Source organism: Aptenodytes patagonicus, chromosome 6 (assembly GCF_965638725.1).
Source record: "Aptenodytes patagonicus chromosome 6, bAptPat1.pri.cur, whole genome shotgun sequence".
In the NCBI taxonomy this organism is placed as follows: Eukaryota; Metazoa; Chordata; class Aves; order Sphenisciformes; family Spheniscidae; genus Aptenodytes; species Aptenodytes patagonicus.
Window position 1 is genome coordinate 13,884,578 of NC_134954.1, and position 14,784 is coordinate 13,899,361.

General features: G+C 38.4%; 1 protein-coding gene across 2 annotated transcripts; it reads left to right on the forward strand.

The window, feature by feature from the left end:
- Positions 1-2,780: 2,780 nt before the first annotated feature.
- HRG (histidine rich glycoprotein) lies at positions 2,781-13,597 on the forward strand. Of its 2 annotated transcripts, none has more exons than XM_076341275.1 (7): positions 2,781-3,044; positions 6,405-6,512; positions 7,486-7,573; positions 8,103-8,260; positions 10,011-10,127; positions 11,612-11,698; positions 12,344-13,597. In XM_076341275.1, the coding sequence occupies exons 1-7, from the start codon at positions 2,847-2,849 to the stop codon at positions 13,127-13,129; spliced, it is 1,542 nt and encodes a 513-aa protein (XP_076197390.1). In that variant the 5' UTR covers positions 2,781-2,846; the 3' UTR covers positions 13,130-13,597. The 2 variants fall into 2 exon arrangements, with proteins under 2 accessions (XP_076197390.1, XP_076197391.1); XM_076341276.1 differs by having other exon boundaries at positions 12,347-13,597.
- Positions 13,598-14,784: the final 1,187 nt, after the last annotated feature.

Genomic DNA, 14,784 nt, shown 5'->3' on the forward strand with positions numbered 1-14,784 from the left:
GGTATCTGTAAATAGTTATGGCTATACTTTAGGAAAGGAGTAATTGGTTATTGAATATTAATCTCCTTTATTTGTCAGGTGTCTTTTTCTTTTCCCCCTAGAATAAAGTTCTATTTATTAAGCATTTGATACACTATTTTTCACATGGGGAAGACAAACCACTTTTTGGTGTGTTTTCCCGGATTTCTGGAGAAAGGTTTAGGATGGATGTTTATTACCGACTCCTTAAAGTTTGAATGTGGATCACCTCTTACTGTTGCAAGTCAAGCCTTGGTAAAAGTCATAGACATAAACAAGCTTTTGATAAGCTAGTCAAGAGAAATGCCACGTTTAGATAAATATTCCTATTCCTGACAGCAATCTGTTTATAGAAATAGCTTTATTAAAACAACACGCAAAACTTACAAGCAATAAATATAAAAACAAGATAAGTATTAAATAGATATCAAACTGGGTGAGAAATGATAAAAATACATTATACTGACTCAAGTACAACCAATATTTAATTAACTGCTCTGACTGTGCCTGAAGTGCTTGTCCATGCTGTACTTTAATAATAGAGTCCAATCCTTCTTTTACAAAGAAGTCAAGGACAAAACTCTCTACAGTGGGAACAGAATCTTACTTTTACTTGTGCAGTTAATTTTGCAGGAATTGTACAATTTCTACTGTTTATTCATAGTGTTTCTATTTCATACATAAAAAATACATAAGCCACTGCCAAGAAAATGATCGGTGTCACAATGAACAGCACAGAATAAAAGGAGAAAAAATGAACCAACAATCTGCAAACAATAGACGACTAAGGGAATTATGTTATAAATTACCTAATCTGATGCCTTTCTTCAATATGGCTGCCCATTTGAAAAATTAAACAGTATTGTAAGTAATGAATGGGGGTGCGATTTGGAACACAGCAATGATGTGAATATTATTTTTAACTGATGAGTTGTATTTCAAATGTCTTTGACTATTTACACAACATTTATTTCACCGCTTTTTTCCAATATTCCAGAAGAAATTCTGAATTATTATAATGAAACATTATAAAAACATAAACAAAAGAAATGCCCTACTGCATCAGAACAGTGGTTCACCCAGCCCTGTATTCATCTCTCACAGTGGCAAAAGACAATTGTGGTTAGGAGAAACATATGACCTGCCCCCTTTCTGCAAACCATTCCCCTTGTACTTTTCCAGTACCCAGAATCATTGTACCAGGGATTTAAAAGAGTACTTACCTGCTTAGTCCTTCTAGCATCCACTTAAAGACCTGCCGTCCATGAAATTTTCTAAGCCATTTCTGACCCTGCTGATACTGTCCGCCTCAACATCTTTCTGCGGCAACAAGTTCCAGAAGTTCACTACCCACTGCGCAGGGACTATTTTTATGCATTTTAAACTGATTCACACTAGTTTTGAGTGCCCCTGGTTCTCATATTATAAGAGTCTCCATTTAGCTTATCTACTACCAGAGAACTGTTCAGTGTGTCCTGAACTAACTATAAAAGAAAGCCACTGCTTCAGCTCTATGCATTTTAAAATGTGATTTCTTAGACACCAGACATGCTAAAAGTTGGATTTTTTTTAATAAAGATTAATGAAATGGGGTAAGGGTTACCCATTATATTTTCCTAAGTTTCTCAGAAAAATAAGTCAAAGAAAAACATCAAAGTCAAACATGTAAACCCAAGACAATTATACAGCTAGCACCTTTTTCTGTGAGAAGCTGATCTAACCCTTCACACCAACCAGGATTTGGAAAATTTCTCAACTGAATCTGACCTTGTCATTTTGGGCTCACATTGAATTTTTGTATTTTCTTATTCAGAGGTTGAATTTTGTATTCAAACTTCAGCCACTCCTTGACAAACGATTACTGCCTTTTAAGAATGTCTTAAACTATCCTGAATAAAAGATTTTGAATACAATGAGACAACATCTTCTCCTTTCTGCTTAGCAGAGGATATCCTGTGAAAGGTATGAATCTCAGTATGTACTGAATTATTTTAATAAATACAAAAAAATTACCAGCAATTCTCTGAAGAAGCCTATGAAGGCTACTACAGCCAAAGAGCACACAAAACTGCTCAGATTGAGAATGCGAAGGCAGCTTTATGTTAGTTCATGCCATGCCTAGATTACATCAGTATTAAGCCAGTCAGTCCCATTCTGTGTACCAGTCTGAAATGATGTAAAGCTGATAGAAGTCTGCTCTAAATTTTCTGCAGCTGGAAGAGTAGCAGGTACTCACATAGAAGCTATGGACCACCAGCTTGCAAGTGTACCTTGAGCTACATCCCTTTTCCAAATCTGAGTGACATACTTGTTTCCCTTTCACTAGTTCTCTGCCAGATAAGGATCTGTAAAAACAGGGATATGGATATAGCCATCATCTGACCACAAATATTTCAGCATATTTTCAGTTCAACTGTTTTTACAGTAAACAGAAAACCAAGATTGCATAATACCTGCATACATAAACTGGACCTTCTTAATGCCAGGCTCAGCAGCACACTGTTAGAAGCTAAATATTTTTCATAGTAAAACACTACTGCAGAATGCTTGCTTAAAGAATCACAAACATAGTATCTTTGATGGGTAGTCCAGAGACTACCTTCCATAAGGCCTACTTTCCTCAAAATCTGCTCAATCACTATATAATCATTTACCTGCTGTTTGCAAACATTAATCCAGGGTCAAGGTAATGGCCCTGTGACACAACACATATATAAAACCATGCCCTTTTAGCATTCATTTATAACTTCAGTGGGCTACTCTGATTCAAAAGCAGACTACTGGCTTTATCAGAGCTTAGGCAGAAGTGACATAACACCACAAACAAAATGCTGCTTCTAGCTTCAGCTTTTTTTCTAACACTACTGCAGTGCTCTAATGCCCAAAACAAAACAAGCATTACACCTGCAGACTGTAATACTGTTGAAACAGATGCAGGAGTGGCCCTGGATTTGGTCAACAGACATCGCAGAGATGGCTATGTTTTCGGTTTAATCCGTGTTGCTGATGCACAAGAACTACATATAGTAAGTATCAATGTAAAGGCTGATTTACACAAGACTATGATTTTAAAATAATGAGCCAGATCATTAAAAGCTCATGTTTATTGCTTTTAACAGAGCAATGTTGATGTAATTCAATGAAACAGCTCTGATTTACACTATCTCAGTATTCATTTGTGCATGATTTAGTGTATGTAAGCTTTATTTCGAACAATGCTGGATGCCCTTTATTTTCTTGGCCGACAGGATGTTTGCATAAGAGATGCTCTGAACAGCTTTATACAACGCTGGAAATTAATCTGTCCTGTCTCTTGTCAGGTCTCAGATGTTATGTTCAAAATTTATATTTGGAGGGTTTCTTATTCTGCAAATGTCTAACATTAATTAGATCAATGTATCCTGCAAGATAGGTATTTTGTTATTATCTTAATTTTGGAGATAGCTGGATAACTGGAGGGAAGGGAAAAAAGCAGAGGAAGCCAAAGGAGATGAAAATGCCACTCAGCAAAACAGAGGAAGGGCTGGATTGAGAATCCATATCGGTCATTTCCTATTTCCTTCCTATTTCTATTTCTGTTTCCTAGAGAGGATACATAAGCCTTTCTCAATGATTGCCTAAATGCTAAAACAAATAAATAGCAGAAAAAGCAATAGAACAAAAAATTTCTTTAACTAGCAGACAAAAGAGACCAAGGACATGCAGATTTACTAATACACCTGGCTACCTTTTAGCTGCTTGGCTATGAAACTAGAATCCAGGCACACATGCACTGTTTAAGAAGTGTATTACAGACCTCAGTATGGCAACTGAAAAAACAGGCTAGTTTTTGATGGAGCTGCTTAAGACTGCTTGTTAGGACAAGAAAAAGCTCAGAAAGTGACCCAAAGCCCATATTCCTACAGGTCTTCAGGTATACTTTCTTCAGCATTAAGAGATTTAAGCCCTCAAGTCTCCCATCCTTGAAGAATACTGCTGCCATGCAGCTACGTGTGTGCCACCCCTGTGAAGCGGAGCCACTGGGCAGTAAGACATGCAAAATTCATTGGATGAACGAGAAAAACCATAGTTGTTTCTAAAAAGAAAAATCCCAGTGTTTCTACATTTTAACCAATTATTGACTATATAAACTGTAGAACCATAACCTGGAATAGGGACCAGAGCTGAGGATTCACACTTCCAGATGAATGCTATGACCACTAGACTACCATGCTTATGTTTTGCTTTGTCCCCTTAATGAATTTTGCTGTCTCTGCAGTCCAGGGCCACAGCTTCAGCTATCACACAGAATCTAGAAGAACAGAAAAGACCCTTCTATCTCTCTTACTGCTAAAGAATTCTCCCTGTAAGGTCTCTGTACCTTCTCAGACCCAAAGCCACCAGGTGTGGTCTCCTTCATACTGATCATGTACACTATTGCGCAAGAAGTTACGTTGGCTCCACTGCCAAGATGACATTAAAAAAATAATATATATAAAAAAAAAAAGACCAGAACATTATTTTGATTATCTCCATGCAATAGCATGCATCAAGTCTATCACATCAACCCCCTTAGAAACTTAAGCAGAGCAATTCCTAGCAGCTGGATCTCTACTGGGTTTACATGGGAGTTCTAGAAGCATAAGATACTCAAGTATTCACACTAGAACAGTTCTGGGCTTGTGCAGTGCAGAACTCTGGTGCCCAAGATGCTTTTAAAACAACCATGAAGGCACCATATAAGATAATTTTTTTTCCAAGAGCTATCCAGCAGATGAACAGAGGAATTTCCTACTGCATATTTGGATGTAGACACTCAATTTCACCCAAGCTCTGCTTTAGGCTTTATTGAATCCAAATGCATCCTGCTGAAGAAAATAAATATTTGCCAGGGATGAACTGGTTTCTCTGGCATTTCACAAGTTTGGATGACAAAGTGAATGTATTTAGTCATTTCAGTTTTAGAGGGCTCCTAGTGAATAGCACATTTTACAAAAGACTATCTTACCTATCTTACGTTGCCATTCAGTGCAATCCCATAAATACAAACCAGAAAAAAATAGTCTTTCTCACTGTCTCTGTTCTCTTCTCTGTCTGCATTGTACTAATATGTTGACTAGCAGCTTGAAATTATTGGGATTTATAAAATAAAATAGAAATACTAACTACCCCTAGGCAGAGAATAATCATGTGGCTAGCAGGCAGGATGGGTGTCCAGGACAACTATATTCTTTTCCTGATTCTGCCACTGAATAACATGTGTCTGTGCAAATCACCTAGCCCCTATTTTAAAAATAGAGACAATGCTAAGACATACGCATACGGCAAAACTAGTGTTTAACATGACACTGGTGGACTCTTACTAATAAAAATATTACACTAGACTGCAGTAACTCTTTCTCAAGGTCTCGTCTATACAGAAACACTCTGAAAAAGGAATCTGAATGGATGAAATTTCATAAAACCTGAGGACACTTATTCAGAGTGAACGGCTTTGCATTATTTTATCTAAATGACAAAATAAAATACGTCTGTGTTCATTCTGAATGTCTGTCCATACAGGGGTTGCATTAAGTTTAAACAATCCATTCCAAATGTGAATTGAGATTCATTTTCCTGCAGAAAAATCCAAAATTGTTTCTGTGGGCCACAGATAATTCTTAACACCACATCCCATTACACTGGCAGCCAAACTCAAATTCTGATTCTCCATCCTATTTGCTCAGGAGACTGAACACACTAGAAGAATTTCAGAGCTAAGGCTCCTGACTTTGTAGGGTTTATTACAGCTTTGTTGCATCACTCCTTGAACAAACAGAGCAGGAAGCAAAGTTCTGAAAGAGTACTTGGTCACTAAGGACATTTGAAATGGATGTAGCTAATAATTGGCTGCCTAGACAACTGATTTCCTAATAGATCAATATGTTCTATGTGAAAATCAGAAAGAGGGAATGGCAACTTTTTAACATTGGCATTTTCCCTACTTGATGGATGCCAGGTTAACAACAGACTCTTCTCACAGGCTCTCAACAAAAGGATAAGAGGCAACAGTTCTAAGTTGTAGGAAGGGAAATTCTGACTAGGTGTAAGGCCAAAAAAAAATCATGGAGAAAGTGATTAAGTACTGGAATGGCCCAGAGAGGTTGTGGAACAACTGCCTTGGTGATATATAGAACTCAGCTGAATCTAACCTTGAAGTTAGCTTTGCCTTGAGCAAGTGGCCAGACAAGATGACCTCCAAAGGTCCCTTCCAGCCTAAACCCTTTCTACGCTTGTCAGCTCAGAAAAACCTTAATAAGGAACTGGGGAAGCTACATTAAAGATTAAACATATCTACTTCAAAAAAAGTTTCTTTCAGACCAAACTTCTTGTACACAAACTCTTTTTTACCTGCACTTATCTTCCAGGGAAATTCATCAGTCCTCTACTTAACTTTGGATGTACTGGAAACTGAATGCTCTGTATTATCCAGAAGACACTGGGAGTCTTGTGAATACAGTGACACCTATTCCATGGCAAGTAATAGCACCCAGGCAGAGTCATATGTCAATATTGCATTAACTTGATCTTCATCTGAACTGCCCAGAAATTTCTGTGTCACAAAATCTCTAAGTGAAGACTAGGCTTTAATATGGCTCACTATAAAATAAAGTCTATTGAATTCTAGAGTTGTTAAACATAAGCTAAAGATTTGGAAAAGGGTTCACTCCTCAAATAAGTGCAGCTTTATTTAACTAGTTGTCTCAAAGGAGCTATACTCCGCATTCCACTGCTGGTGGCAGTACTGATGTTTTAAGAATAATTTGCTGACAACAAAAGGGCACTAGAAATTATTTTTTTAAGCATGTTCCTAGTATATTAGCCAGAAATACCAGTGTTATATTTTGTCAGTTTTCGGTCATAGCATTTGTGGTATGACAATATGAAATATTGGTAGTGTCAGTACACATGATATGTAGCAACACTTGTCCTTCATTGCTGCGGTCCAATGATGCAGTCTGGAATGAGAACCACTAGTCCAAAACTTTATTTAAATAGGAGAGTGGTGATACTACCACACAGGACAAAGCACGAAGGCCATGAGGAGAGAAGAGACCACATTTACTCTTTTTATCAAGATGGGGAAAATGAATGGAAGAAAAGGTCCATCCACTTTTTGATAAAGATTTATGTGACCTTGAGTATCTCTGGCATCCTAACTTCCCCTGCTAGCTAGTATTATCTTACTGTAAATAAGTATTAGAATGACTGAGAAGGCTGGTTTAGTTTTCCATTGTCTACTCAGTCATGCAAACTGAGAATTAAAAAAAAGGCTCTTGTAGAGGGATTTCCTATTTTATCTGAATACAAATTTTGAGTGGTACCAGATCAAACATTCCATTAATGACCACATCTGTTATTCTTAGAAGTACTGTACATTAGAAGGAGGCATAATTTCTATGATCACCTACATCCAATTAAATCCATGCGTTTTTTTTCCCCTCTCAGGACTTTGGGCAATGTAAGATTATCACATATACAAGCCAGCTGCTGAAGAAACCTCAACTATATGGATTTAATTGTACATTAAGTCCAGGTAAAATAACCACTGTTGTAAGCCAATGCTTACCTCAAACCAGCCCTAGTACCAAATTACAAGTCTGTGCACTACTAGTGTATGGTAACCGTAACAGATTCATTCATCTGCTTGCAATTCATATTTTAGATAATTCAAATGGAATGTTAAGAATGAGTAATAGAATTAAGGTTACCCTATGCTTCTAAAGCAGACTTTATTAATGTCAGATGATATCACCGTTCCAGTCCATCAAAACATGATAACGAATATCAGGAAAAAAGTAAACTTGGAAAGAATGCCTGTTTGGGGTGGTAAGATTCTAAGGTGGAGCTAAAAGATTTATAAGAACATTCATTCATTTTCACAGGTTTGGGGTTTTTTCACGTTACAGGACAAACCCATATTTGTGGAGTGAGGGATAGGCATTTCACTTCCAAGGAAACGCTTGCATTTCAGTTTCTCATTATGAGTTCACATTAAAGGCACATGCACACTCCCAACAGTATTAATATCCATCGCAATATTAGTAAACTCTCTGTTTTCACAGTTCCTCCTGATTTATTAGAGTGCAAAGATTGTCCTGTGAAAGTTGAAGTCTTAGAAGTCACCGAGCAACATAAAAATACTGCTGCAAAGGCCCTGGAGAAGTTCAACAGTGAGGGTAACCACACAAACTACTTTGACGTGGACAAAGTTGAAAAGATGGTAAGTGGCATTTTGTCCTAGGATTACTTATAAATGACAAAATTTTGTGTGCAGCTCCAAAACCATGGGACTAGAACTCAAATGCTTCTAGGATCAGAACTATTGTTTGTCACCTCTCAGCATAAATCATGTTTAAAATTGAAGGTCCTGCTTCTGCAAAGACTTGTTATGAACTTTACTTTAGGCATGCAAAAGCAAAAGGATTTCTCATCTGCTAAAAACTATGACAGTGTGATGGCATCCAAAATGTCAGAGCCTTCTTTGTGTGCATATTTTTATTTTGAATGCCTATTTGCCTATCATATCATAACACACAAGAGTTTATTTGCTACTGACCAGAGTTCTTCAAGATGTACAGTCATGTGTATTTTCACAGTCATACATTCTGTCAACTGAAGTCAGATAATATTTTACTCAGAATATTTAGCACATGGGTACAACACAAAGTGGAACACGCTCAACATCATTTTGACTCTCTGCTGCAGAGCAAAGCAGCACTCTGAGAGCTCTGAAGGACGGGAGGTAAATTTGTATCTGTGCTGTACCTCTTGAAGAACTACTGGCTCTGATAAATAAGACCTCCATCTTTCAGTGATGTCGACATGAAGACTTATTCTTTGGGTGATTTGAAGTATAACTCTCACATCACCACAATTTCTTGTGGTAGGTACTGGAGACCTTCACTTAAACAGCACAGGATCACTGTGCCAACACATGTGTCAATTCAGGACACCTCTGTAATGAGGTCCTATGGCCCCTGCCATAATACCTGTTGATCTTGGAAACTGCCTAAATTATAGCATGCCACCCCCACCTCCCTGCAGCTTTTAATATTGCTCAGAAACTTAACAGTGTTCTACACTGTAGTCCCATGCAGGATATACCCCTACTCCCATTTAGCAAGTGGCTGTTTTCAGATTGCCTGGACTCATGGATTTCTCCCTAAATGCTTTGTCTTCACACTTTGCCGTCTTTAGCTACAGTGACAATTTAGATTGTACCACTGGATTTCAACAGACTGCATAACACTTACTTAGAAACTATGAATTACGATAAAAAAATATACCATAAAGTATGTGCATCCACTTTTAACCGATTTAGTTAAACTAGTGAAACTTGCATGCACACACATGCTATGGACACCTTCAACACAGACTTCAAACAAACTACTACTACAGTCGGAAATTAAAATGAAACACCTCTTTATGGATTTTAATAGGATCACAAAGGCCTTCTCCCATATTCTAAAGGAGTAATGCCTTCTCTATGAATAATGCCACTGACAACAGAGAAAGCAACAATCTCACAGTAACTGGCAGAATTTCATCCCAAACTAACATCAGCACTGTAGTACTATGCACTCCCATCACTGGAAAGGGGTGGTTGCCATCCAGTAGATCTCTGTATTTTCACAGGAGCAGCAGTTCAATTTAGGGAGAAGACTCTAAGGACGCTAATTCTTAAAAACACACACTATAAAAGTAACAGGTTTTATAACATACACATACTAGACAAAGAAATAAAGCAACCATTCCTGGAACTCATAAAGGTGTGAGGCAAGTATGGTATAAACTATCTAATCTATTTTCCTTACTGAATACGCGTATATGTATGAACATTTGAACAGCACAGGTAATGAAAGCATGAGGTAGACCAGATTTTGACAACAATATGAAGTATGGTTGCTTTTAAAAATACAGGACTTTAAATACAGCTTGTTACCACTTCTTGTTTGACCTCTTGGTTTCAGACTGCCTCCCGTGAAGGTCACGTTTTAGGATTCTCTATAAAAGAGACCAACTGTACTAAATCCACACAACAGGCAGATCAGGCATTGGAATGTGATTTTCTGGATGACTGGCACGCTGTAAGTAAAGTCTTAGAATGAGAATTGATACAATGGGTGGCACCAGGAAGATCTTCCCACAATATTGGCAAGTGTTTTTATAAGCATGCACCCAAACTCAAAATAAAAAATCCAGCATGTCCAAGTCCAGATCCTAATTTTACAGCTGCTCCTTTTTATTCTATGAGGAGCCAATCTGAACTCTCAAATCTAAATGTAACTGGAGTCTAGCATATTACAGACCTAGAGCTGAGCTTTTCAGTTTGGATCTGGCTTCCACATTCAAATTGTGGCCATTCCCTAGTAAATCATTCATGCTATTTTCATTAAAACTTTTACACTAACATGAGTCATAGATCTTGAAAAAAATACATGTATTATGTCATCCCAGTGAGCCCAGGGTTACTTCTTTTTCCTCTACTGCAGCAGAATGGACAGTGGAATAATTCAGGCTTGTCTGCAGATTACTATTAAAGTACTCTCCTCACCCCACCTTCCCATTACAGTAATAGTCTACACCAAAGAAACAATAGGCAAGATCATAATTTCAGAATAAATTATTCCCCAGAAATGAAATTGAAGGAATGAAATAAAAATATGGAAAAAATAAAACATGTAGAACTTTTGTTTTATCTACACCCATTTTCTCCTCTGCCTCTTTATACTCCAGAAGACTGGAAAAGGTTGTGAATGAACCGGTAGCGGAGCCAAAAGTTCACTAGAATGAAGCACAAGCCAGATGGCTAGAGGTTTTGAATTCTGTTCTCAATGCTGCCACCACTGGTGTGTGTGTGTAAAATGCTATTAACATTTGTAATCATTGATCATAATAGGCTACTAATGGCCCAAACATATATAAAGACAAAGCATCCACTACAGAGAGCATACACAGAACCCCTTACCTGAGTTCTGTGCTCTTTCACATGAGCAATTCCACACACAATGACTGGACAGGAGGTGAAAGTCACAGCAAACAGGATGCTAAGGGAGGTAATGCTAAAAGATTACAACAAATTACTTTTCAAAAAATAAATATGGAAGAAAGCTCTACCTTGAGCTTTGTCTGAAACAGCATAGCTACACAGTGTCTGTTTTCGAGGACTTTGAGCAAAACTTCAGAATAGCCCAATCTGAACAGATGTTTGACAAGCAAAGACAAAAAAAAGGAATAAAACTCAGTCACCCACAGGGTACTCATTTTGGAGACATCAGTAGCTGACCAATTTCTTACAGACATCAAAAGAGAAGTAAGATAGAGAGTAGTAACCCTCTAGATGCATATGGCAAAGTGGTCTTCACAGTCAAAAACACTAAAAAATGGCATATATTTTAATCACTGACAAGTATCACTGGTCAGAAAGCTCAGGATCTAGCTAAGTTATGTAAACATACTTAGGTATTGAAGGAACTAGCCTAACTTTTAAAATGTTGAACTTTCAGTAGCTTCTATTAACTCTATCACACGAACCCAGATGTGCATTTTTTTTTTCTTTTCTTTTGCTTAGCACGTGGGATTCTGCAAGGCAAGAATTATCAGTGATCCAGATGAACCTGATGAAACAGATATAAGCTGTGAAATCTACCATCCCTGGGTAGGTACTCACTTACTGAAATGTCTCTGGCTATATCCTCATGCAGGCTACAGCAACCTCACTTAGTCCAGACTGACAGATGATTGCAACGGCTGTTTATGTCCCTTTATTGCCGCCTGGGTGTGATGCAGCATGTCAGGACAGAGTGGCTTTTGACTGCTAGGTCAATCAGAGCATGAATTAGAATTGAGCTGTCCCTACTACTCCCTCCAAAGGTGTCTTCTCTCAGTCGAATCATACTCCTTAGTTAAAGTTAGTAGAGATTGGCAAACAAGTTCAAAGGAATTTCAGAAAGCAAGAGGAGGGGAGATGATCTTTATCATATTTGGTATTCCAGTCTATATTACAACAGCTACTCCAGTGTGGGTTTTATTTTGTTTTGATCCATCACAAATTTTGCTCCGTTGGTTATATCATTTCATTTTGTTATGGTGTAGTATTTCCAGGTGATTTTCAGTAATTTGGCATTTTATCATCTAGTCCTTCTCTTCTATCTTGAAAAAAACACGTTTTTTTTTTCCTTACAGATCACCAGAACTGTAAATGCAAACCTACTAACTCCCACCTCTCTTTCTTTCTCACCACTTTCTTCTGTCTTATTAACATCTCACTTAATATTTCCTCCACTGGTGTTTTTATAAACAGCAGCATGACTATGGGCAAAGATGCAGATATTCAACTCTGGGACAGCCACACAGACATCCCCATCATCATTTTGGTCACAGACATCATCACAGACATCATCACAGGCATCATCATAGGCATCATCACAGGCATGGATGTCCACCCTCTTCTCAATCCAGACCTGAAGACCCTGAGCATAACCATAGTTTCAATGAAGAACATCAAGACAGCCATGAAGGACCTGCTCCTCCTCCTCCCCCCCACTGTGGACCACATCACCACCTTCACCCTCCACACCATTGTCCTCCACCTCCTCCCCATGGTGGACCACATCACCACCCTCCTCCTCCCCATCGTAGGCCACACTGTCCTCTTCCTCCTCATGGACCACATCACCACCATCCTTCTCCCCATCGTGGACCACATCACCCTCCTCCTCCAGGACACCCTCCTCATCTCTATCATCACTATTACAGACATCACTGCAATAAGACAAACATATCGGGAAAGTCCTTTCCACTCCAAATAACTGGAGCTGTCTATCGCACTCCAGTTCTAAACCATCAGGATTCTCTCACACCTCCTGCTGCAAACTTTCCTGAGCTATCCCAAAGCAACCCTCACTCCTCCAGCCCTGGTGAAGGTATTCCCTTCACTGGCTCAAGTCTAAAGGAGATGCCAGAAGCTCCAGGTTTTCCAGATCACCCTACACAATCAAAGTCATGCCCAGGAAACCCCAAACTTGTTCTTCCAAAAATTTTGTCTTTATTTCCACATAGCTCCATGGCAGAAAATTCTCCTACATGACCTCAGAGAAAGATGTTCCTGGCTTGGGAGTTGCAGGGCCAATGACAGTTGTACAATGAATGAAAACAGCATGTGGAGAAGGGGAAAAAGCATACAATTTCTAGGGAGGAGAAGCACTGAAAATAATGACTAAGACAAGTATTCCAACCTGCCTCTTGATCCCAGCTATCTCGGACTCCACTGTGACTGAAAGGCTCAAAATTCTGAGTCCCTCAGATAATGTGAATGGGTACAAATCTCCCCAGCAAACAATGCTCCTTTAGTTCTAACAAAAAGGAAAATTCCCTAATAGTGAAAACTATCATCTAAAATCTTTCATTTTCTCATCATTCATAATTATAATGTACTTCTCTGAGGAAATCTGACCTAGAGGAAAGTTGACTGCCTTCCGTAAAAAATGATCCATGGTACTACATTCATGCTTTATAAAGATTCAAAGAAAATAAAAATATGTAAGCATTTTTTTTTTTGACACAGTTGTCAAAGTTTTGTCTTTTTTGTTACTATGGATGTTTAGCTGCACAGTAAACATCCATGAGGCATACTCTAGCATAAACTGACAACGGTGGTTGGGTAACCACCATTATCTAGAAAAGGTCTGAGAATAGTTAATGACTTGTAGTGTAACACTGCAGGGTGGCCTGCACAGGTACTTCCATTGCTACAGTTGCTGGTGGTGATATACCAGAAATACTGCCTTCAAGGACAGCCTTTTTCAAATGGTTCATAATTGCTCTCAGAGGAGGAGAAAAGCAGATGCATGTAATAACTCTTTCATGTAAATGTTTTCTTTATCACTGAACCTTCCTCACTGGAAACTGAGCTGGGAGGGGGAGGAAGAAAGAATACTGATGTCTCTTTATACTCTAGCCCCCATCAAGGTAAAGTCCATTCATACAGACCTGGGACCCCAATGAGTTAGTTCAGAACAGTTATCTCATAAGCAAGAACATGGGATTAATCTCAAAAAATTAGTAATTTGGTCCTCAGAGTAGCTTTTTAATGGCATAAAGTAAAATACAGTGTGAGGGCTACATGGAAGACAAAGAAACAAAATGGGGACAGCATTTTGTGTAACAGTGAAAGTTGTCTAATTTTTTAAAGTGCATTATCATGTACAAACAACCTTATTTCTGGCCTAGTTTATCCATGAAGTCTCTAAAGTGCATTTTCTTTAACCAAAACTTGTAGCAAGACACAACTGGAGCACTGGAGCTGAGGCAATCCCAAGGTGTTCACAGATTCAAAGCAAAGCTATTTGGTGCTCAACACTGGAGACAAGCACCGTATGTTCCCTGCCAGCTCTAATTCTGGCTTTGCCAGAATAGGCAACATTACTTAATCCCTTGTTCTTGAATGTCACTTTCCCTGTCTGTAATGATAACAAACATTATGAAGACTGACTAATCCATGGTCCAAAGGCAGTCTCCACATGGCGGCAAAGATGGACACTTCCAATAGTAGCATGAAGGACAATGTTTATCAAGTGTTATTGACAAGTTATGTGACATTCAATGATATGCATCTGTCCAAAGACTTTTTTCAAACATGTTCTGACTTCTCAGAACTATTGCAGTCTGAACACTAAACAGATCTATAAAATTTACAGGGCTGTTGTCCAGAACCAGAACTCCATTGCCACTGTGACCTTCTTG

Bases quoted from the DNA above. Each gene is read 5' to 3' on its own strand.
- HRG (XM_076341275.1), top strand. From the start codon at position 2,847: ATGCTGCTTCTAGCTTCAGCTTTTTTTCTAACACTACTGCAGTGCTCT. The intron at 3,045-6,404 runs GTAAGTATCAAT...CTTATCTTCCAG, and splicing joins ATGCACAAGAACTACATATA to GGAAATTCATCAGTCCTCTA. The intron at 10,128-11,611 runs GTAAGTAAAGTC...TCTTTTGCTTAG, and splicing joins TTCTGGATGACTGGCACGCT to CACGTGGGATTCTGCAAGGC.